The 23,625-nt window shown below is 40.3% G+C and overlaps 2 protein-coding genes across 8 annotated transcripts in view; both read left to right on the top strand.

Moving 5' to 3' along the window:
- Nucleotides 1-14,496, top strand: tfap4 (transcription factor AP-4 (activating enhancer binding protein 4)). 6 transcript variants are annotated; one of them, XM_084388492.1, is made up of 8 exons: nucleotides 89-428; nucleotides 3,799-3,964; nucleotides 5,178-5,276; nucleotides 5,480-5,653; nucleotides 8,709-8,867; nucleotides 9,764-9,931; nucleotides 10,023-10,055; nucleotides 11,541-14,496. In XM_084388492.1, exons 1-8 carry the CDS (start codon nucleotides 340-342, stop codon nucleotides 11,688-11,690), a joined length of 1,038 nt encoding a protein of 345 aa, XP_084244618.1. In that variant the 5' UTR covers nucleotides 89-339; the 3' UTR covers nucleotides 11,691-14,496. The 6 variants fall into 6 exon arrangements, with proteins under 6 accessions (XP_084244619.1, XP_084244618.1, XP_084244620.1 ...); XM_084388497.1 differs by lacking the exons at nucleotides 89-428; nucleotides 10,023-10,055 and adding exons at nucleotides 499-666; nucleotides 1,307-1,466; XM_084388495.1 differs by lacking the exon at nucleotides 89-428 and adding an exon at nucleotides 575-1,466.
- Nucleotides 14,497-16,047: 1,551 nt separating this feature from the next.
- The window catches only part of srl (sarcalumenin), a 31,236-nt gene continuing 23,658 nt past the window's right edge, over nucleotides 16,048-23,625 (top strand). The window contains exon 1 of one of the 2 annotated variants that reach the window (XM_084388722.1): nucleotides 16,048-16,509. In XM_084388722.1, coding sequence (XP_084244848.1) covers nucleotides 16,452-16,509 — 58 coding nt within the window. In that variant the 5' untranslated portion in view covers nucleotides 16,048-16,451. The remainder of the gene's footprint in view (nucleotides 16,510-23,625) is intronic. The other variant, XM_084388723.1, reaches the window with a different exon arrangement.

The raw sequence follows: 23,625 nt of genomic DNA on the forward strand, positions 1-23,625 counted from the left end.
GGCGGAAGGAGGCTTTTTGGTAGTGCAGGGCTGTGTGTGATTCCTACCAGCTGTTTCCCGCCTTGAAAGACATCCGATCAGCTGCAAACACACACACACGCACACATGCAGAAGGAGGGAGGGAAAGAGAGCAAGCGAGCGCCACACACACACACTACGAGGGAACCCCATCAGCTGGAAGAGTAGAGTAACCTTACAACTCAACACTCATCTCACGCGCTCATGCCCGAAATCAGCAGAACGCGCTTCTTATTAAATGACAAATAGACGGTTTTGTTTTTTAAATCAATAAAGTACAAGAAGAATCGAGGAGCCAGAGCTGGAGAGAAGAGGGGAAGCATGGAGTATTTCATGGTACCAGCTCAGAAGGTGCCCTCCTTGCAACATTTCAGGAAAACCGAGAAAGAAGTCATAGGGGGCTTGTGCAGGTACGTGAGACCCTCTTTAAAATCATTGCGCTCGAGACGCACACATATGTGCGCGATTGTTTAATCGCGCGCCAACAGCGGCAGCACTACTACTAGAGTAACATGCACGCATGATTTCTGTGTTATTGTGTACATGCGCCCATCTAGTGGGTTAAGACAGGACGTAACACGCGCGAGACTCGGTTTTCTAAATTTAATTCATCTCCTGGGGGTCTATGGAACCTCCTCGGCTTGTCAGGTCAGTGTTACCTGTGCAATATCTCGGCGAAATCGATACATTTTGTGTCTAACAAACACAAACCACGTGGTTGCATGCACACACACCACGCTGCTGATCTCGCGCGCGTGTTTAATGTTAGAAACCGCGCATATTTCGTTACACCCATTAATCAGTCGTCATGCACAGAGGTTTATAGGGTAAAAGTGTGTTTGGGTTGAAGTTCGCGTGTTCTGGTGTGTGTTTTAGGGGCTTAAGTTATTGTGGGCAGTGCGGCCATGCTTGTGGCTCGTGCATTTGGCGTCGTCTGTTTCTCAATGCAACTAAATGTTAAACGTCTCCAGACTGCCATTGCTCTCGAGTGTCTCCGATATGAGGTTGAAATAGGCGTAACGCGCGAGAAATCTCGCCGTGCGCGCGGTGTGAGAGAGATCAGATGATATTTGGACTCTGCGTCGCTGCTGCCGCATGGACGGAGGAAGCGCGAGAGCGAGGCGCATTGTTGTAATGGCGGACCGTGTCAGCTGTGAACACGATGTTTTTTATTTAGGCCAGCGACTATGTTCGTTATCTCGCTTGATATTTTAGTTTCGGCCCACTGTGAATTAAATGTGAGGTATTTAGAGGTTAGTAAATTAATAACTGGTGTTATTTTAATAAGGGGGTGTGTATGCTGTTGAAGGAAGGCCCCGTCAACGCATCTGCGATCCATTAGCGCAGGGCGTTCTGGGAATTGTAGTTTTACCCCGATGTCGATTGGCATACAAATGATGTCTTCAAAGGGGTGGTTGTTCACGGTGACTGTGCAGCTCTTTTTACAGGTAATTCCATGTTTCTTCAATATATATATCAAATGAAGGCTTCCAAGGTACAAATAATACACAATTATTTATACAAAAGTCCAAAACACCAAGGTAGTAACCTACATGTTGTTACCTTTTGTTTGTTTATTTGTTTACAGAGGCAGTGCACATTAATGACCATGGCTGTAAATGTGCCAGAATTTGACAACACATGTTATTTTTCATCTGTAGACCCTTGACAGACTGTAATAAAGTAACCCTTAAAACAAGACAAAGCATTAATACATGTTATTATGGCGGTGAAATTAAGCTGTAGTTAAAGTATATCTAATACACTGGCTATTTTATTTTTTATTTTTGCTTAAACCATGTTTAAGTTGTCAAGCAAAGGCAATTATTCCTTCACATAATTTCAAAGCGGTCTCAAAACAAAGTACGGGATGCATTAAATAATTTATTGTTATTTTATAGCATTTCATTTGTGTGTTGTGATTTAAAACACCCAGACAGATGAGTAGTGCTCATTACTATTTTATGAATTCAATCTTGTCATATCACTACTATTATTGTATGATGAAATCATGAATTTAAATGATTATTCTTGCCAAGTAATAATTTCTTATTATATATTAATTTATTTAATTGTAATGGAAGCTTTAATTATACCAGTGCAAGTTCTCTCGCCTCTTGCCTAATAGATCGCCTCACACTGAAATCAAAATTGTCTTCTGAAAAAAGTTTCATTTTCATGCATAAAAGAAGCTGGGTCACATTCATGTGTACGGCTGGAAACGGCTGATCTGACCGTGTCTCTCGTTCCACTGTTGGCTCTTGTTGTGATTTTGGCTTGGGATCTGTTTGCCGGGTTTTGAGCCGCTTGGACGTAAGGAAGCGAGCAGGGAAACCTCTCTCTCCCCTCATGTGCGCCTGCACAATTGTTCCCCGTGTTTGTCCTCACGCAGCTGAGGCGCTGCTGATAAGAGAGGCTTTCCAGAGATACCCCGTGAGATGCCCAGACAGGGAGGAAGTTCAATTAGGGTTTGATTTCCTCGGCCAAAGCACGCGTGTGATCGTGTGAGGCAGAGATTTCCAGGGGCTTGAGTTTAAAGACAATGGACTTGAATGAGCATTCAGGAAAGTCAATATTTTCTACTTTGCGCTCTAATGTTTCTCTTTCCCATTTTTGCATCCTGATTTAGGGATTTAAGCAAAAGGGGGTGGGCACTTTTAGTCGTTTTATTTAAAAAAAAATAATTTAACATTTTATTCAACTTTTATTGAAAGTCAGTATTTATTACTTTACACTCTTACACTCGTTATGTTGCATTCTGTTGTAGGGATGTAAGCAAGGGAAAAACACTTGGCTGTTTTATGTTTGAATGTTCATTTTTAAAGAAATCCTTTAACTTTATTAAACTTTTATTGAATCAGTGTTTAAATTTAATTCCAAAACAAAACATTTTGCCAGGTTTCCTTAACAAAAAGTACTATACAATAAAATAGTATTAGTATTTTTTGAAGTAAATTATAGCATTATTTAAATAACACAATGTTTCAATATAGTAAGCAAACTACCATTTCTTGATTGAAGTGCTTTACGACCTCATTAATTAAAGGGTTAGTTTACCCAAAAATGTAAATCCAGTTGTCATTTACTCACCCTCTTGTCGTTCCAAACCCGTAAGATTTTCGTTTGAAATGAAGATATTTTTGATGAAATCTGAGAGTTTTCTGAGTGACCTCAACTTTAAATTTGTAACACAACTTGGTTAGACATGTTGCTTATTTTGTAGCAATTTAAATTAGTTTGCAAAATATATATTTTGTATTAAATTATAAGTGTTTCATTTGAGTACATTTGCATTACAGTAACCATAGACTTCCATGGCCTGGTTTCACAGACAGGACTTAGAATAAGCCAGGATTAGGCCTTAATTGAACTAAGGCATTTAAGTGGATTTTATAAACGTGCCTTCGAAAAAATACATTACTGAGACAAAACAATGTTGCTGAAATATTTTAAGATATATCAGTGCAATATGCTTTCGGTTAAAACCACTTAAATGTGCATTTTAGTGTAGGACTAGACTTAAGCCTTGTCTGTGAAACCAGGGGTTTAATTATTTCTACACTTCCATTTTTTGAAGTGCTTTCACTTCTGCAATAATCAGCCGAGTGTCTTCTTTAAAAAGAGACTAAAAGAGTCCAAAGCATTCACCATTTCAATTCAGATCTATGCTCGAAATGGTTAACAGGTTAAATGTAATATTTATACCTTTTCATGTAATATTTATACCTTTTCATTCATTTGAAGTAGACTAAAGTGCAGTGTAACATTTCTTCTTCACAGCTTAGCAAACATTCCCCTCACGCCAGAGACGGCGCGGGACCAGGAACGGCGTATTCGGCGGGAAATCGCCAACAGTAATGAGCGCCGGCGCATGCAGAGCATCAACGCTGGCTTCCAGTCCCTGAAAACACTCATCCCGCATAGTGACGGAGAAAAGCTAAGCAAGGTGAGTCCGACAATCTGGGAAGAGTGTTGATCTCAATGAGTAGTTCTCTCAGAAATGACAATACTTTTACTCACCCTCATGTTGTTCCAAACCCAAATGGGTTTGAAGCTTTAAACAAGGATTGGAAAGCAGTCCATATCACTTACAATGCTAAATTGCTAAACTTCTGAAGACATCTGATAGTTGTTTGAAATTTTCTCCTCCAGTGAGTTGGGATTGAGTCATTGAGCTGAGTCAGATCAGTCCAATATGTGAATGAATCATTCAGAACAGTTTTGTGAGCCAGGTCTGTGTTCTCATAAGCATCGTATGTTGCCATTGCCACCAATGGTCTCTATGATTATCTTGACTTACAATGCTTTTGATTGATTGATTTGTAAGTGAATCATTTTTAAGAGTTATGTTTTTAGAGACCTTTCAAAACTAGTGGCACTTCTACTGCAGATCTTCAGTGAATGTGTGCGCCATTCATGTCTATTGAACCCATACGATAGCTTCTTTTTTTTTTTTTTACAGACTGAAATTTAAGTCATTATTTATTGCTGATCTTCCCGTCTGCTTAATTGCATTGGAAAGGTCTGCATGAACATTATTTTCTGATTAACGTTAAACAGGTTTGCAAGCAATGACAATGTTCATTTTTGGGGTGAACGGTTAGCAAACATTGTCATTTAAATCTAGATTTGATCTCAGCATATGTGCCAGCATAAAATTAAAATGTTAATTTTTGTGTGTGTGTTTTTAAAATAAGTCTCTTCTGCTCACCAAGGCTGCATTTATTTGATCAAAATACAGTAAAATTGTGGAATATTATTACAATTTAAAATAACAGTTTTTCTATGTGAATATATTGTAAAATGTAATTTATTCCTGTGATCAAAGCTGAATTTTCAGCATCATTACTCCAGTCTTCAGTGTCACATATTCTGATATGATGATTTCAAGAAACATTTCTGATTGTTATCAATGTTGAAAACAGTTGTGCTGCTTCATATTTTTGTGGAAACCTTTTTTCCAGGATATTTTGATGAATAGAAGAAAGAAATTTTCTAACATTGATCATTTTTGATCAATCAATTCATTCTTAAAGCATTCGTGCTGGATAAAACTACTAATTCTTGCTGACCCCAAACTTATGAATGGAAGTGTACTTCTAGCATCCTTCACATTTTACCAGTACATGGATGTAATGTGATCTCTTTCTCTTTCTCAGGCTGCCATCTTACAGCAGACGGCCGAATACATCTTCTCTCTGGAGCAGGAGAAGACACGGCTGCTGCAACAAAACACCCAACTCAAACGCTACATACAGGTGAAGCTCGTGAAACTGTCTTCTTCACTGCATATCCTGTATCTTCACTCCTCTCTCTCTCTCTCTCTCTCTCTCTCTCTCTCTCTCTCTCTCTCTCTCTCTCTCTCTCTCTCTCTCTCTCTCTCTCTCTCTCTCTCTCTCTCTCTCTCTCTCACACACGCTTTCCTTCCTGGCGTCTCACGTTTTCCTCTTCCTCCCTTCAGAAGGAGTTCAGCGGCTCGTCTCCGAAGAGGAGGCGCGCCGAGGAGAAAGATGAAGGGATCGGATCCCCAGACATTCTGGAGGAGGAGAAGGTGGAGGATCTGCGGAGAGAGATGATCGAACTCCGACAACAGCTGGATAAAGAGCGCTCCGTGCGCATGATGCTGGAAGAACAGGTATATTTGTGGACATATCAGTATTGGGCAATTTTTGCTGCTTAAGTTTTATCTTAAGCAACAAACATGCACTGAACACACGGTGAACACACACTACTGTGTGTGTTCACAGTGTGTGTGTGTTCAATATTCACTGCTGTGTGTGTGCACTTGGATGGGTGAAATGCAGGGCACAAATTCAGAGTATGGGAAACCATACTTGGCTACACGTCACGTCACTTTCACTTCTTCTGTATCTGTCTGAATTAGTACATGTGGCAACTTATTGGTCTATTTTTATCGTAGCGGTCAAGTAAAAAAAAATCAGTTAGTAGTTTTTATTGTTGTTGTTTTATAAATAGATATCTATCTTATTATATTGGTTCTCGTATATCTGTGTATGTTGTTGTTTATTTAAAATAATACTCTTTATCGTTCTCTGTATATAAATATGTATTAGATAGATAGATGCATAAAAGATAGATAGACATACAGTGGGTACGGAAAGTATTCAGACCCCCTTAAATTTTTCACTCTTTGTTATATTGCAGCCTTTTTCTGAAATCATTTAAGTTCATTTTTTTCCCTCATTATTGTACACACAGAATACTCATATTGACAGAAAAACACAGAATTGTTGACATTTTTGCACATTTATTAAAAAAGAAAAACTGAAATATCACATGGTCTTAAGTATTCAGACCCTTTGCTGTGACACTCATATATTTATCCTCATACTCATATGATCATCCTTGAGATGGTTCTACACCTTCATTTGAGTCCAGCTGTGTTTGATTATACTGATTGGACTTGATTAGGAAAGCCACACACCTGTCTATATAAGACCTTACAGCTCACAGTGCATGTCAGAGCAAATGAGAATCATGAGGTCAAAGGAACTGCCTGAAGAGCTCAGAGACAGAATTGTGGCAAGGCACAGATCTGGCCAAGGTTACAAAAAAAATTCTGCTGCACTTAAGGTTCCTAAGAGCACAGTGGCCTCCATAATCCTTAAATGGAAGATGTTTGGGACGACCAGAACCCTTCCTAGAGCTGGCCGTCCGGCCAAACTGAGCTATCGGGGGAGAAGAGCCTTGGTGAGAGAGGTAAAGAAGAACCCAAAGATCACTGTGGCTGAGCTCCAGAGATGCAGTCGGGAGATGGGAGAAAGTTGTAGTAAGTCAACCATCACTGCAGCCATCCACCAGTCGGGGCTTTATGGCAGAGTGGCCCGACGGAAGCCTCTCCTCAGTGCAAGACACATGAAAGTACACCTGAAGGACTCCAAGATGGTGATAAATAAGATTCTCTGTTCTGATGAGACCAAGATAGAACTTTTTTGGTCTTAATTCTAAGCGGTATGTGTGGAGAAAACCAGGCACTGCTCATCACCTGTCCAATACAGTCTCAACAGTGAAGCATGGTGGTGGCAGCATCATGCTGTGGGGGTGTTTTTCAGCTGCAGGGACAGGACGACTGGTTGCAATCGAGGGAAAGATGAATGCGGCCAAGTACAGGGATATCCTGGACGAAAACCTTCTCCAGAGTGCTCTGGACCTCAGATTGGGCCGAAGGTTCACCTTCCAACAAGACAATGACCCTAAGCACACAGCTAAAATAACGAAGGAGTGGCTTCACAACAACTCTGTGACTGTTCTTGAATGGCCCAGCCAGAGCCCTGACTTAAACCCAATTGAGCATCTCTGGAAAGACCTGAAAATGGCTGTCCACCAACGTTTACCATCCAACCTGACAGAACTGGAGAGGATCTGCAAGGAGGAATGGCAGAGGATACCCAAATCCAGGTGTGAAAAACTTGTTGCATCTTTCCCAAAAAGACTCATGGCTGTATTAGATCAAAAGGGTGCTTCTACTAAATACTGAGCAAAGGGTCTGAATACTTAGGACCATGTGATATTTCAGTTTTTCTTTTTTAATAAATGTGCAAAAATGTCAACAATTCTGTGTTTTTCTGTCAATATGGGGTGCTGTGTGTACAATAATGAGGGAAAAAAATGTACTTAAATGATTTTAGCAAATGGCTGCAATATAACAAAGAGTGAAAAATTTAAGGGGGTCTGAATACTTTCCGTACCCACTGTAAATATGCTTAAATGGATTGATAGATGGGTGGATAGATAGATAGATATAAATATGCATAGATGGATAGATATAAATATGCATAGATGGATAGATATAAATATGCATAGATGGATAGATATAAATATGCATAGATGGATAGATAGAAATATGCATAGATGATAGATAGATAGATAGATAGATAGATAGATAGATAGATAGATAGAAATATGCATAGATGGATAGATAGATAGATAGATAGATAGATAGATGGATAGATAGATAGATAGATAGATAGATGGATGGATAAACAGACAGATAGATAGACATGCATATAGATGGATTGAAAGATAGATATATAGCAAGAAATACACACACACACACACACACACACACACACACACATATATATATATATATCTATCTGCAATCTTATTGGCTCAAATTTAAAGGATATGCTCAAGAAAATTGTAGGGATTTATCAAGTCCTAAATGAATTGTAAACATCTTTTAGCTTATTTTGATTATATGCCATCTCCCATTACAGAGGGTGTTCTCTTTTCTAATAGAATTTTGTCACTGGTATTTGACAAATTTCAATAGAACTCATTAGGTTGCAGTTTGATCCGTCGCTCAAAGTTTTGCTCGACTAAATCTCTCGCGTATCTGTATTGATCGTGGCCCGGTGCTGTAGAGTTGTCATCTGTGAAATCCGTTATCAAACTTTTCTTTTGCTGCATCAGTTCGCTAAAATTAGCTCGCTTTAGTCTTTGCATATTTAATGAGATTTCACAGAAGGTGCACAGCTCCCCTGAGAGCATGAATCGTTTCTGAACATCACACTTGAAGTGCAAATTAAACCCCAATCTCTGCCGCTATCCATGAAACTCGCTGAAGAAACTTCCGCAGGCAAAAAAAAAAAACGTATTAAGAGGAAACACTGCTCTCCTATACCTTCTAGATATGTGCTGACCAAGGGTCTCTGTGTTTCTGTTAGATCCGTTCGTTGGATGCCCACTTGTACCCTGAGAAGCTAAAGGTGATCGCACAGCAGGTCCAGGAACAGCATGTGCAGTCGCAAACTCTGCTCCGCCTTCAACAGCAGCAGCAGGAACAGCTGGGAAAAGAGACCAGCACCCCTGCTCGCAGCCCGCTGGTCAGACAGACTCGCTTTCTCGCTCATATCACTGATGCACACTGACTAACCGTCATTCAAGTACAGAATAAAAGAGAGGCCCTCAGTTTTGCAATGCACCATGTCAAATTGAGTTTGTACGAGTTGATCTGATGTGATGATCCACTAGAGGGCATTAGAAGAGTTAAAGACCACATCAAATTACATTTAACTTCTATAAAGTGACAGATTTCTGAGTGACGCAATATTCATTTAATTATGTAGGGCGGGACTTCATTTTACCCATCATGTAATATTATTTTTGTCCTTTTTTTAGTGTTGTTTTTATGTGAACCGAGAACTATTTTACAGTAGTGTTGAGAAGTTTTGGGTCAGTGAGATTCTGAAATTAGTACTTTTATTCAGCATGGACTCAATAAAATCATAAAAAGTGACAGTAAAGACTTTTACAACATTTATAAAAGATTTGTTTCAAATAAATGCTGTTCTTTTGAACTTTCTATTCAGCGCAGAGTCCTTAAAAAAAATGTCAATCCGAAATGTGTCTTGAGCATCAAATCATCATATTAGAATGATTTCTGAAGGATCATGTGACACTGAAGACTGGAGTAATGATGCTGAAAATTCAGCTTTGATCACAGGAATAAAGTAAATTTTACAATATATTATTTTAAATTGTAATAATATTTCACAAAACAAAACTTGGTGAGCATAAGAGACTTCCTTCAAAAACATAAAAAAAAAAATCTTACTGACCCAAACTTTTAAACTAGTGTAAGATGTTTTTCTCTCTTCTGCTGAATTGTGCACAATAAGACCATAAAAATATAAGAAAGTAAATGTATGCATGAATAAAGTGTAGGTTCTTTGTTCAAGGAAAAGTTGTCCTTAATTTGTTGTCCTACTTTATTCGTCAGGTGTTTTCTCCTGCCACGCCGCCTGCACCCACTCATCACGCCACAGTAATCGTCCCCGCCCCTGCGCCGCCCCCCCCTCCCCATCATGTCACCGTGGTTACCATGGGCCCCGCCTCCGTGATCAACACAGCATCCACATCACGACAAAACTTGGACACCATTGTGCAGGTAAAACACAAGTCTACCCAGCTCCAGGAAAAAGTCATGAATGAGATTTAACTATTTATATGTGGCTTATTGGCCATATATGTTTTCACAGACACTAAAGAACGGCACCCGAATCCATTTAAAAGTGAGTGCAGCGCTACAAACAAGCATAGAAAACCTGGAGCTTAAACAAAAAAAAAATGCATTATGAATCACAATCACAATTCCATTTATTTTTTTATCAGAATTTTTTTTTCTCCCACATTATGCAGTGTTGTTACTTATCTATATTGGTTAACAGTTGTTGCTCAGACTAAAGGCCCCGATATACTCACGGCAAAGTTATTTTTCGTTCTTCGTTTAGGCCTACAAATCATGGATAATAACTGGAATATTCCACTCAGCAAGTGATTTTGTTAGCATGGGAATCCTCTCATCAAAAAGAGTGATGTTGACCAGTTTATCTATTTCATGTAGTACACTTGTGTAGTAAGTGTGAAAGTCTTGTTTTGTTTTTAAGAAAGTGTGGGAATTGCATCAATTGATGGGTCTTTGAGGCCTAATAGAGCGCTGTAGTGATGACGTATATTTGTTGGCCAACTTATCACCCTGGTTCCCTTGACAAAAACCCAAAAGGATTTTTCCATTGGCCTTTGGATTATTGCAGAAAATATGATCTCTGTGATCAACAAAACTTTGATTCTTGCTTTCTTCTTTTTTTCTTTTTTTATCTTGATAATATTCTCAAATGAACACAACTTTTGTGAATTTTTAAGCCTAAATGCAATCGTATGTAAACATTTGCTAAATCGAACTACGCTGCGATCGAATGATTTCAGCGTCAGCTTTACTAGGCTTCTAACAACTCTTTCAGTCTTAAAAAATTAAAGACATTAAAGACTTGGGGCAGTCATGGACAGTCATGGCCTAATGGTTAGAGAGTCAGACTGGTAACCCGAAGGTTGTGGGTTCGATTCTCAATACCGGCAGGAAATGACGGAGGTGACCTTGAGCAAGGCACTTAACCCCCAATCACTCCCCGGGCGCCACAGCAAAAATGTGTGTGTCCGTGGTTTGCAGTGTGTGTCCACTACTCATTGCTTCTAATGTGTGTGCATTTACTTGGACATGCAGAGAACAAATTCTGAGTACGTGTTACCAAACTTGGCCTTCTTGTCTTTAAAAAACATTTCTGAGTTATAATAGTTTAAAAGAGCGTGATCATAAACACAATGAGGCTGTAAAAGCAAACTAGTAAAAGCAAACGTCGACACAATTCCCTTACAACCTCTGTAGTTACCACCACCTTTTTCAAGAAAAGTAGAACTTTATAAAAATCACAAGGTGGTATTAGCCTACTGATGTAGTTTATGCCTTAGAATAAAAAGTGAAAATATCTTAAGCATGTGTTAACCACAGACCGTATTTCAGGCATTTAACCAAAAACCCATTGACTTCGGGATGATTTGCACGGCAGTGCTTCGTTTCTGGGGTTTTGGCCGACAAAAATACGTCATTCCTGCGGACTGACAAGCAACATAACAAGCAACTGAACAGAACTTTGGCAACTAAACAGCCAAAAACATAATAAATCAAAGTCACCTTAACAGTTTCGTCCTGTTTCCCGCAGGCCATCCAGCACATCGAAGGCACGCAGGACAGGATGGTCGTGCCCGAGGAGGAAAAGCGCCGGGCGGTCATCGTCACCCCTGGCCGCGTCCTCACAGACACCGGAGACTCCGACACCGCCTCTGACAACGAAGGATCTGAGGACTGTTAACTGCCCTGGTCACCCCCATCCCCATATCCACCCCACATGTAACCGGGGGCAAGGAGAGGGGTGAGGGGGTCTGTGGAAGGGCCTCCGCAGAAATACTCTTTCTTTCTCTCTCCTCTCTTCCTGTCGCTGTCTTCTTTACACTCGCATATGGGACTCACAGACTCAATGACTTGAAGGTTTTTTGGGGGGGAATAAACTAAACAAAAACTGAAAGGAAAAAAAAAGAAAGTTTACAGGAAACGTGCCGCAAAAACAGACAGAGCACGTTTATGTATACTCACGCAGTACACTATAACTCCATAGCACTCTGGTAACTTGTTGATACATTTATATGATACAGCTCTTACTCATACTCCGTCGTCTATAGTTTCACCAACGCACGCTCCCAGGTTAGCGATTTTGTGAGGGGAATCACAAAATCTGTCAGAATCTGCCACAGGTCTTCCAGGCCTCTGCTTCATCACTTCCTGTTCTCCTACATCACTTCCTGTTCTCCTACATTCTGCCCATAAGAGGGCAGTAGAGTGTTCTGATTGGAGGAATCCCATTTCTGCGCTACAGGACGTCTCATCTCTCAAAACGAACCTTTTGCCCCACTATCCCGCTCTGGCTGCGTCATATTCCTCTTTCCGTTCTGGGGAGGCTTGAAGCATCACTGTGAGCCAATGAGACTTCAGAAACCTGTTCCACACCATGGCTTCCGAAAGTTTAGAGGAAATGTTACTTTTCTGTTTTTTTTTGGGCGTAGACACGCCTCTAGTTTTCCCATTTGCTGGCGATTTGTCAAGTTCTCAATAGCGTAACAATGACTGCCGCTGCTCAGAGGGGCTTTGTATTGTGCGCACGTTTTAAATTACGCAAAGAGGGGGGGGACTTTGTGCACTTATTGTCGCTCACCTTTACTGGGCTGGGTTCCCAGTACACACGTTGGTGTAGGGTGAAGCACTCCCTCCGTCGCGTCCAAACGCCCCCCACGGTCCGGTCTTTAAAGTCGTAATTTCAAAATTCTGGCCGAATTTTTTTTAATGTCGTTTGTATGTCAAATGAATGGAATAAGCTAACCGCCAGGTACTCGTACCTGCGAGGAAATTTGTGTCGCTTTTAGCACATTTGCTAATATAAGCGTAAAGTTTTTTTTGTTTTTTGAGGAAGTGTTGGAAATAGCACTACCAGGGTTGTCGTGGCCCGATTTCAGCCTATGCAGCTCTTTTGGTTCTCGCCCCCCCCCCCCCCCTTTGAGAGGAACTTCGTGGCCACTTTGGCCTTCTCCCAGAAGTATTGTCATGTCCGTTTGTCGTCCAAGTCGTGTCAGATGCTCTCTGCGGCGTATAGTGAGAGTGACTAGCCCGTAATCTTGCGCTCTAGCTCTATGCACTCTACTCGCTTGAATGTTTTAGTTTCCCTGTATTTCCTGGCGTTCGTACGCGCCACAGATAATCACATGGACAGCAAGGTGGTGCTACTCCTGCTTGAACTCTCCAGATAAGCCAGGGATGTCCAATCCTGCTTCTGGGACGCCATTGTCCTGCAAAGTTTAGCTCCGTTCCCAATTAAACACACCTGAAACAGGGTGTGGTATGGGACGAACTGGAGCTAATCTCAGCAGGACGTTTGCCCTCCAGGACCAGGATTGGAGACACCTGGAATAAGCCATGCGATACTGTGAACTCTTCATGCCCCTGGTGGGACTGAGAGATGTATCCCGTGCCGAACAATGGCCAGTGGCTTGCCTTAACTCAGCTTCGGTGTGCGCTGTGTGGCACAGAGGCCTGCCTTAAGCTTTAGCCCTGAAGATGGCGCTAGAGAGTGAGACGCAACACGCCCCATGTTCATCTCTTCTCGCAGTTGATGTTTCCAAACATTCCAGATCAATCTACCGTTGTGTTATGCATTGCATTGCCGGCGCTGAAGTCCGGCAAGATTTGGCCATAGAGGAACATTAGAAGTGTCGCTTTTTTTTTTTTTTTTGCATTCGAAAGAGTGCATGTCCCCCTTCCCTTATGAAATATTACAGGGAATCTTTTTGCTGCTGGACAGATTGTGTTTTTTCCTTCTGGCTCTGTGGACCTTGTCATTCATATTGCGGTGAAGACTGCTGGGAATCAGGGCTTCCAGAATGGGATGATCTAATATTGGCAGATTTTTTTTTTTTTTTTTTTGCGCGCTTTTTATATTTGGATAATGGTTTGCTTGGGTCATAGAGACTAGTGTCCTGCTTGTGCTGTCTTTTGTTTTTCACGTTAAGTCTGTAATAACGGTTTTGTCTTTGCGAAAAAGTCTCTTTCGCCCTCCCGCGTTTGAACATTTCCTCTACCGAAGCCACAGGGTGTCTATTTTTTTTGTGTGTATTTTCTACTCACAGAAATCACTGTAAGAAAATCCTGAGGACATATCAGAGGTTGGGTGTGTCGAGTGAAACGGGGGTGATTTTATGAACCTGAAGCACTTACTGTAGTATAACGAGGAGTGACTCTTATTTTCAAAGAGACGTTCTCCTCGACCGAAGCTCTTCTCGCTGTGATTTTTGAACCACACGGCTGTGTTTAACCCTCAACGTTTGTCCTGGCACACCACATGTCCTCTGGGCCGTCTCCGCAGTCTCCAGACTTGTCCTGTCTCTCATCTTCTCCCTCTTTTATTGTCTGTCATCTCTTTATTTTTTTGTTTCTATTTTTGTTGTTTCTCTTTATGTGGGACAGTCAGTCCGTTTGGTTGAGAAGCTATTGTATTTTTTTTTAAACTGGGGAAAAGAGGCTTGTGCCTTTGTAAAAACAGAATAATAAAGTTTGTACTTTGTTTTTTACAATTTCTCTGTGTATTGTGTAGTTATTTATTCATTCATCTTCTATATTAATTATACAGTATGGACTGTCTGCATTACACTCACGTTAGTCATTAACATTATAAAAGGCTCTGTAAAAGAACTCTGGTCCTCTGGACCCCCAATTAAGCCAGGTTTTTCCCCAAGGGTTTTTTTTTTCCCTCCGGTTCCTTGCCACTGCCACTTTAAGAAATGTAATATTCAGTAATGTTATGCATTTAACTGCACTGATACTATTGGATGAGAACACAATTGAGTTCTATATTAATATATAATATATAAAAATGTGACAACGTATCGAGTAACAAATCATTTAAACTTTAACATTCAAAGCTATATTTTTAAATATAAGAGACGTGTTGCTGTGGCATTTGGGTGCCTCATAAATAGAAAGACGAGCTTATTTCTGTCGGGTTATTCTGACTACTGGAGTGTGACGTACGTGAGCTAAGATCATAAACCCTGAGTGCTCGAAGAATGTTTTATGATTCCCTCGAAGATGTTAACGTGTGTATTGTCACATTTAATCTAGATGTCACATCTAAAACTAAACCAATTTGGTTTCGCTTTCATAGTTTTTACTCGTATTGTTATAGTTTCTGTTTTGGTTCTGTCAGTGTTAATCCACAAAATAGTATCATTTTAAAATGGTGTAAAGGTGTAGTTTTTGTTAGCAGTCCAGTGTTATGGCTGTTTTAGTGGTATGTTTGTTTATTGGGTGGGTTAGATTAGAATTTAAGTTTTGGTTTCATTTTATTTTGATGGTCCCTTTAACACATTCTGTACTGACCAAGTAAAGTTGCACCTACATGTCTACTAACTCTCATTAGAGTGTTAGTAGACTGTTAGGGTTAGAATAAGTTGACATGTAGTTGCAAAGTTACTTATAGTCAGTAGAATGTGTTAGCAGATATTAAGCAGAGAGTCTACTAATATGAGAGTTAGTTGACATGTAGTTGCAAAGTTACTTGTAGTCAAAAGGCAAAATACAGTGTTACCCAATCTATTATGTATCTAAAACTAAAATTAATAAGCCATTTTTATTTTTTGTTGGTTTTGGAGTCTTAAAATGTATTTTACTTTCATTTTTTACTTAGTAATGTCTTTCCCCATGTTTCTGGTCCAAGTTCACAATGAGCATGTCTGGAGAAGCATAGGATATAGGAGTCATGCAGTTCATTAGTTTTAACTGTCTTATTACTAAATTGCTCATTTATAATGGATTTGCATAATTGTTCTTAATCCCAGACTCTAAGCAACAGAAACAACCACATGTTTGCTTCACTTTTGTCTTTTACAAATGAATTGTGCGTGTACATTTTACAGTGTATTCACGGGATTAAAGAAGAGAGAGTTCATGTGCCTGTGAAGTGCTCGAGTCGGTGTCTGCGGTGTAATGATAAGGCGTTAATCTCCGCTCTCCGAGGAAATGATGACGCTGACTTTTACACCTTATTCCCGACTGTCAACTCCTGTAATCCTACCCAGCACGACAGCCAGTGACTTACAGCGCCGCCTCGAGCCTGTGATCGGGTTAGTGGAAGTTCGTTAAATAGGACAAAAGTTTGATGACCAACAAGCTGTTTTAATCCGTACTACCACCTTAATTGTGATTACATTCCTTAAATGACTTCTTTAGAAACGTGGAATGCCGTGGCACAAATAGTGTTGTCTTGTTATACCTCTTGTACATCATTCCTTTTCAGTTGCCAAAATCAACACCAGCTGATGTACCCAAGCGCTGGTTTTGACGTCACCACCGTGACAGCTCTGCTAAAAGAGACAGTCAGCTGCTCTGGTGCGCCTTGTTCCGACACCTATGCTACCGGCCCCCTCCATATAGTCCCGTCTGTAAGACCACCCTCTCGCTGGCGCCCTCTGACCTTCTCAGCCTGGTATATATAGCCAGACCGGCGACCAGAGGTCTCCTGGCAGCCAACATGAAGGTCTTAGTCTCGCTCTGCGTCTTTGTGCCCCTGCTGGCACTGGCCACAGCAGGTAAGAACATTATACTGTTTGCAATAGCTCAATAATGTGGACCCGAGATTAAGTTTACTTGTCTGAGTCCCAATCCCCATCTAGTGATTTGAAACATTTAAGCTCGGTGTGCAAAGGAAAAACTCAAATGGAATCAGGGATGGAAAGTATTGCATGTTGGTGTGTCATTTCTAAATGGTTGGTAGAAACTATAAACCTATTGAATGAGTTCCTAATGGTAAAACTCTGGACCAATGGAGCATGTCACCATCTGCTGAGCTATTTAAACCTGCAGCGTTCAATTATAACTCTGAGCAAGGATGAGTTATTTTAAGACTCGGCATGTATGATTTGACAAAAAAGTCTGAATGCTAAACAAATTCAAATTTACGATTCCAGTTTAAGTTCATAGAAGCTCTGAGTAGCTGATTGTGTCATAGTAGGACAAAAGCATGGGGTTTATTTTCGTACGGTAGACATTTTAGCCCATGCATTGTGTGTCAGCTGTTGTGAGGCATGGCACCAGCTGATGGAAAGAGCTAGAAGGCTTGTTCGACTTGAAGCGGCGACCGGCGTATGACATCAAAGTACCGCGAGAGCGATTCAAACGCATCAGCTCTCGATGTACTTTGATGGCGGTCTGCTTCGACTATAATAATCCAGCTACTCTAGCTCTGGATGTATTTTCCGAGGGCTCTGGCAGCCGTTTTACCCTTGTTCCGTCCTTGGGTCTCCTCTCAGGCCCGACGTGGGCCTTTCGTGGGCCCAGGCTGCCGTCAGGTGTCTAAGATTGGAAGTTGTCCTGTAACCGGACACTGTCTACTATAGATTCCCCCATCGTCCTCTTCCTCTCTTCCCCTCCCCTTCCCTTCAGCGCTTGTCTTTGGATCCAGCGTGCAGCTGCTGTCACCCTGACACAATCGCAATTTATTTATTCCCAGCCACTGGCCATATAAGGACGTGCATTATCTCAGCAGGAGGAGCCGCGGCGATCTACGCCAGTCCCGCACCGTTATTGTGCTAGTTTTAGTTGCCTCAAATGGACAAAAATGTGGCTGATTAGGTGATTATCCTAGCATTGTGGAATGGTAAATGGTATTGGTGAAAAAGAGTTTTTAATCTGATTATGGGCTGAATAAAATAAAGCTGAAGTTTTAAAGGAATAAATCAAATAATTTTTACACTTTCGCTGGTGCAAATAGAAGTTTATCTGTGGAAACTTGAGTTTTGCATGAGAGCATTAAACTTGGTCATCATGCAGTCTTTTTTTGTCAAAAAAGCAAGCAAGTTTCACCATGACCCATGCTGTGATACTGTTGTCTTTGACTGTTTGAATCCACTAACAGGCTTCATAAATTTGGTTTTGGTTGTAGGGTTTGCTTCAATCTTGATTGACAGGGGGTGTGGCTTAATTAGTCAAAACCTGATCTAGGTCCAGTTGCTTTGTATTAGGTCAAAGGTTTTACGACCTTATGACCTCGCATCTGTTCGCCTTCCTCTCTTTCTTCCTATTTAGCCACATCAAAAGGTCTTATAGGAATGTTTCTTTGCTAGCATGGTGTTTGATTGCTGAAATAATTTATTTAAAAGTTCGAACTTGATTTGAATTGCTTGAATGAGCATAAAAGCACCTTTTTTGGTTCCCAAAAGAACCTTCCAGTGAACAGTTCTTGAACAGAATATTATAATAATCTAAAGAACCATTTGTTCAGTGGAAAGATTCCATTGATGTTTAAGGTTCTTAATGGAACCATCGATGCCAATAAAGAACCTTTATTTTTAAAAGTGAACCTTGAGTAATGACGGAAGTCGTCTCCATTGACTACGCATTTGATATGGGTGCTGGATGCGAGTAAGGGCTCTCCCCACGTTTCAGCACTGTAGTACCGCAGGCATGTGGTGCCCCTGCTCTTTAGGGACTTCCCTCTGCTAGGGATTGTGGGACGGGCAGCCAAATGCGCATTCCATAAAAAGGCCAATGCGACGTGGCTTTACAGAAACAAGTCACGTTTTCAATCCCCTTTACCCCCTCGGTTCCATGTGATATTCTTACTGCGTCCTATAACTCTGATACCCATGATTCCTCTGTGGAATTACCGCCCGGATATGATCCCGGTTCTTGGATTAAAAATTGTGTCGCCTCTGCCATTTTGTGTCACGCTATTAAAAGCTTTGCAGTAACAAGCTAAAAACAGCACACAGAAACTTTTGAAATATTTTCTTACTACAAAATCGTTCTGTTAAACACGTTTCACTGTCAAATCTGAGTTTTGGTCTAGTAGATGTTAAAGGACACTCATTTTATGAATATCTTTTTTTTAACTGCTAATTCTGGAAGCTGAGAAACACACGTCTGTGACAGAAAAGGGCCTGTGAGACACTGCCTCCTGGTTCTTTCTGAGGCATGACCCATTGTGGAGCTATTTCTGTCATCAAGTCAGACCAGAACCGTAGCACCTGTTGCTATTCATGTCTCAGTGATTTGCCATAGATAGATAGACAGACAGATAGACATGGACAGACAGATAGATAGATAGATAGATAGATAGATAGATAGATAGATAGATAGATAGATAGATAGATAGATAGATAGATAGATAGATAGATAGATAGATAGATAGATAGATAGATAGATAGATAGATAGACATGGATAGATAGATAGACATGGATAGATAGATAGACATGGATAGATAGATAGACATGGATAGACAGATAGATAGATAGATGGATGGATAGATAGATAGATGGATGGATAGATAGATAGATGGATGGATGGATGGATGGATGGATGGATGGATAGATAGATAAGCCGCTTTTCCACCGAAATTACCCGGAACAATTTGTCCCAGGAACTTTTTTCCCAGGAACCTTTTTTGCCCCAGACCGGTTGCTTTCTGCGTTTACACCGCGGTCTAAAGTACCGGGAATTCAGGTAAACTGCGCGCAACTGCTCCTCCCAGTCTGCGACGGACAGTAATCAGTTTTGAGCGTCACATTTATAAGTTTGGAGGAGATTCAAACTGTGTTGCAGTTATTGGTTTACTAACGAGGTAATTAACATAACAAAATAGACGAGCACTGATACTAAAGTGTTCAGAAAGCTTGTAGCCTATGCGTATAAAATTAAGACAAGGTACGTTGTGAGATGACTGGGAATAACGCGCAAAAATTTCCTTTTGCGTAATACTCTTTAAAAAAAGCCTGAACCCCGTCTATCAATCATAAATAGTGACAGTCTTGTAAATAGTTGTTTGTTACACCTCAATGCGCTATTTCAATCCTGTTATAGTAAATTTGTAACATGGTTTGCCTTGCAATAGATGACAATGTGTAAACATAATGACTTAATATTAAAAGCTGTGGCAGAAAAGAGACGAGCACTGATAAAGCGTGTTCAGAGCTCGTAATGCTAACGTTAGATATAAAATTGTATGTTATCAGCTATTGCGGACATTGGCCGTGAGATGGCTGTGGCGAACGCGCAGAAAGTTTCCTCTTCCACAAATACCCAAATAATAAAGCCTGAAACTCGTCGCCAGTCCCCCAGTTTTTTTTTTATTAAATTCCATATTTGCAGACAGACAACTTTACTGCATGAAGCCACTTTTTAAAAGGGAGGTTAAAAATAAAGAAAATGCTGCGTGGAGTCATCCAACCAAAATGCGGCGTGAACACAACCAATCAGCTTGTGCAGCGCACAAGTCCCACCCCTGAAAGTTCCTGAACTTTGAAAAAGTACTACCTCGTGAGCAGGGACTATCGGAGGGGGAAATATTTACCCGGAACTTCATTTAGACCCTGGTTCCTGCGGTGTAAACACATCGAGTACCAGCCCAAAGTTCCTAGTTCCTGGGGAAAGTTCCTGCGGTGGAAACGCGGCTTTAGATAGACATGGATAGATAGACATGGATAGATAGATAGACATGGATAGACAGACAGATAGATAGATAGATAGATAGATAGATAGATAGATAGATAGATAGATAGATAGATAGATAGATAGATAGACATGGATGGATGGATAGATAGATAGACATGGATAGATAGACATGGATGGATGGATAGATAGATAGACATGGATAGATAGATAGATAGACATGGATAGATAGATAGACAGACAGACAGATAGATGGATGGATGGATGGATGGATAGACATAGATAGATAGATAGATAGATAGATAGACAGACAGACAGACATGGATAGATAGATAGATAGATAGATAGATAGATAGATAGATAGATAGATAGATAGATAGATAGATAGATAGATAGATAGATAGATAGATAGATAGATAGATAGATGGTTGGATGGATGGATAGATAGATGGATAGATAGATAGACATGGATAGATAGATAGACAGACAGACAGACAGACAGACAGACAGACAGACAGACATGGATGGATGGATAGATAGATAGACATGGATAGATAGATAGACATGGATAGATAGACATGGATGGATGGATAGATAGATAGACATGGATAGATAGACAGACAGACAGACAGACAGATAGATAGACAGAGACAGATAGATAGATAGATAGATAGACATGGATAGATAGATAGATAGATAGACATGATAGATAGACATGATAGATAGATAGATAGATAGATAGATAGATAGATAGATAGATAGATAGATAGATAGATAGATAGATAGATAGATAGATAGACATGGATAGATAGATAGATAGATAGATAGATAGACATGGATAGATAGATAGAGATAGATAGGTAGATAGGTAGATGGGTAGAGAGAGAGAGAGAGAGAAAGAGATTGATTGATTGATTTCCAGCTGAACAAAGCTGGATTTTTGCTAAATAGAAAATATTTAGTGCTATATTAATATTGCAATGTTTGTTATATAATAAAAAAAAGATATATATTATAAATATATAAAAATAAATATTTTTCATTTAAAATGTATACATGAAATCTTATACTATATTATTATATTATTAATATACTATATTATGTGTTGAAGTATATATATTTTTTTACATTTATATATTGTTTTACATTTATAACTCATTTCATGCGACATTTATTTGTAACATTACATATGTAAATGTATTAATATTAATATAGATGAATATTATATTAATATATTATTAGGGTATTCGTACAACGTACTGATATGTCATAATACCATGGTATTGCCATTTCATACCATCATTGTATTCTGGTACTTTCTCCAGTTACAGCATTGAATGTTTGATTTTGTGAAGTTTAGCCGGTGTGTGTAATGTAATACGTTTAATCCCACAGCGGCTTTTGTTCAGCTGGAAATCCCTCTGGCCCACAGTAAAGGTTGTGTACACCTCTCCCTAGCTGCCGGTAAATCCTGTGGGTTCAGACGGGCTCGAGGCTCACCTCCCTAATCATGTTCACATTAATTCAATTTACCTCCTGCATCTGCCAGGCAGAAGAACATGATCACGAGGAGGTTTCACCACAATACACCAAGGGAAACATACCTGTGAGCCGCTGGAACTAGAGCTACTAGATCATACAGGTTGCTAGTTAGGAAAATGAAGCGCATTTTTGTGTTGATTGCTCTATACAATCACTTGCAGCTTTTGAAGGACCTCCATCTGTGTTTATGCTATAAACCGCCATCATAAACACTGAGAGAGATTTCCTAAACGGATCATTGTTTAGACACCTGTAAGGTTAGCCGATGATATTAAACCTCGTTTCCTCCCTAAGCGTGAATGTGTGTATTTGACCAATAAGCCTCAGACTACAGTAGTCCGATGGCATTCCAGCAGGATGAGCTATAGCAACAGCTGTGTTTTTTCCAAAGCCTCTGTTGCTATGCGACAGGCTCATTGGATGTCCGTAGACCCACGACAGATGCTGCTGGTTTGCGTATTCGTCCTTTCAGTGTGTACAGGGTTAAATTAAAGCTAACCCCCATGGACTGACATTGTGCTTTCCTGAAGTGGATATTTTTGTAATTGTGCCGGGACTATATTAGGTGCTGGAGCTGCTGTAGTGTGCGCACTGTGCAGCCCGACGGTCATGTAACTCGTTGACAGCCTTTGAGGAGATATTTAAGTCTGACTTTTTCTGTGTTTAAGTGCTATAATCGGCTCCCCGGTGCATCTACCAAACCAGAAAACGTGAAAAGTGACAACCCCAGTAACTTTGTTTTGGTAAGCATGTCAAAAATAAGCCGATCAGATTTCGCTCCCCTTCTGATGTAGGAAGGGGATCTTCTTATAATATTACCGCCCCTTATTCTGCATGTTTCCACCCACGGCGCCGTCATTTGGTTTCGCAAGCGACAACAGTGTAACCAGTTCTAACGCAATGTCAAAAGTTTGAGCGAAGCATGTAAACTGTTCTGTCGTTGCTGCACAGACGAGCACAGAACACTCTTTGACCAAAAAAATGTCACAGCTGTCTTATAAAGACCTCAGAGAACTCTGCCAACTTGTGTAAAAGTTAAACATCATGATGGCACATGCAAGTCGATGAGTGAATCAGTGTAACTCAACAACAACTATAAAAGTATCCACTAACCATTCAGAAACGTCCAGGTGCATTTCTGAGATTTTTGATGAGTGACACTATTCGCATGTTTTGTTACTGCCAGAGTATCCGAAGCTTGTGTAAAGGATGGCTCTCTTCTGAACGGAGGCGGTGGGAGCAGCAGCTCATTTGCATTTAAAGGGACACACACAAAAACGCCCCGTTTATGCTCACACCCAAAAAGGGGCAAATTTGACAAGCTATAGGCCTAATAAATGATCAGGAGGAGATTTTGAGCTGAAATTTCACAGACACATTCTGGGGACACCATAGATTTATATTACATCTTGTGAAAAGGGGCATAATATGTCACCTTTAACAGATTTGATGCTACGAGCTGTGTGGATATAAACTTTGCCCGCATTAAAATATTTTACACAGCCGCTAATGTCCTCCTCAGTACAAAGGTGGTCTTACTACTTCCTTAGGTGTATAGCTAAGTTATACCAGTAAGCTATATATATATTTGGTGACTGTATTTTACATTTCCTAACTGTATGTCATTAAATAATCTATAATATTTAGGCCAATATGTAGCTGCAAGATTAATAGTTAAAAGATCGCGATCTCGTTCCTAAATGACAATCACAAAAGT

This window comes from Rutilus rutilus (genome assembly GCF_951802725.1).
Source record: "Rutilus rutilus genome assembly, chromosome: 1".
NCBI lineage: Eukaryota > Metazoa > Chordata > Actinopteri > Cypriniformes > Leuciscidae > Rutilus > Rutilus rutilus.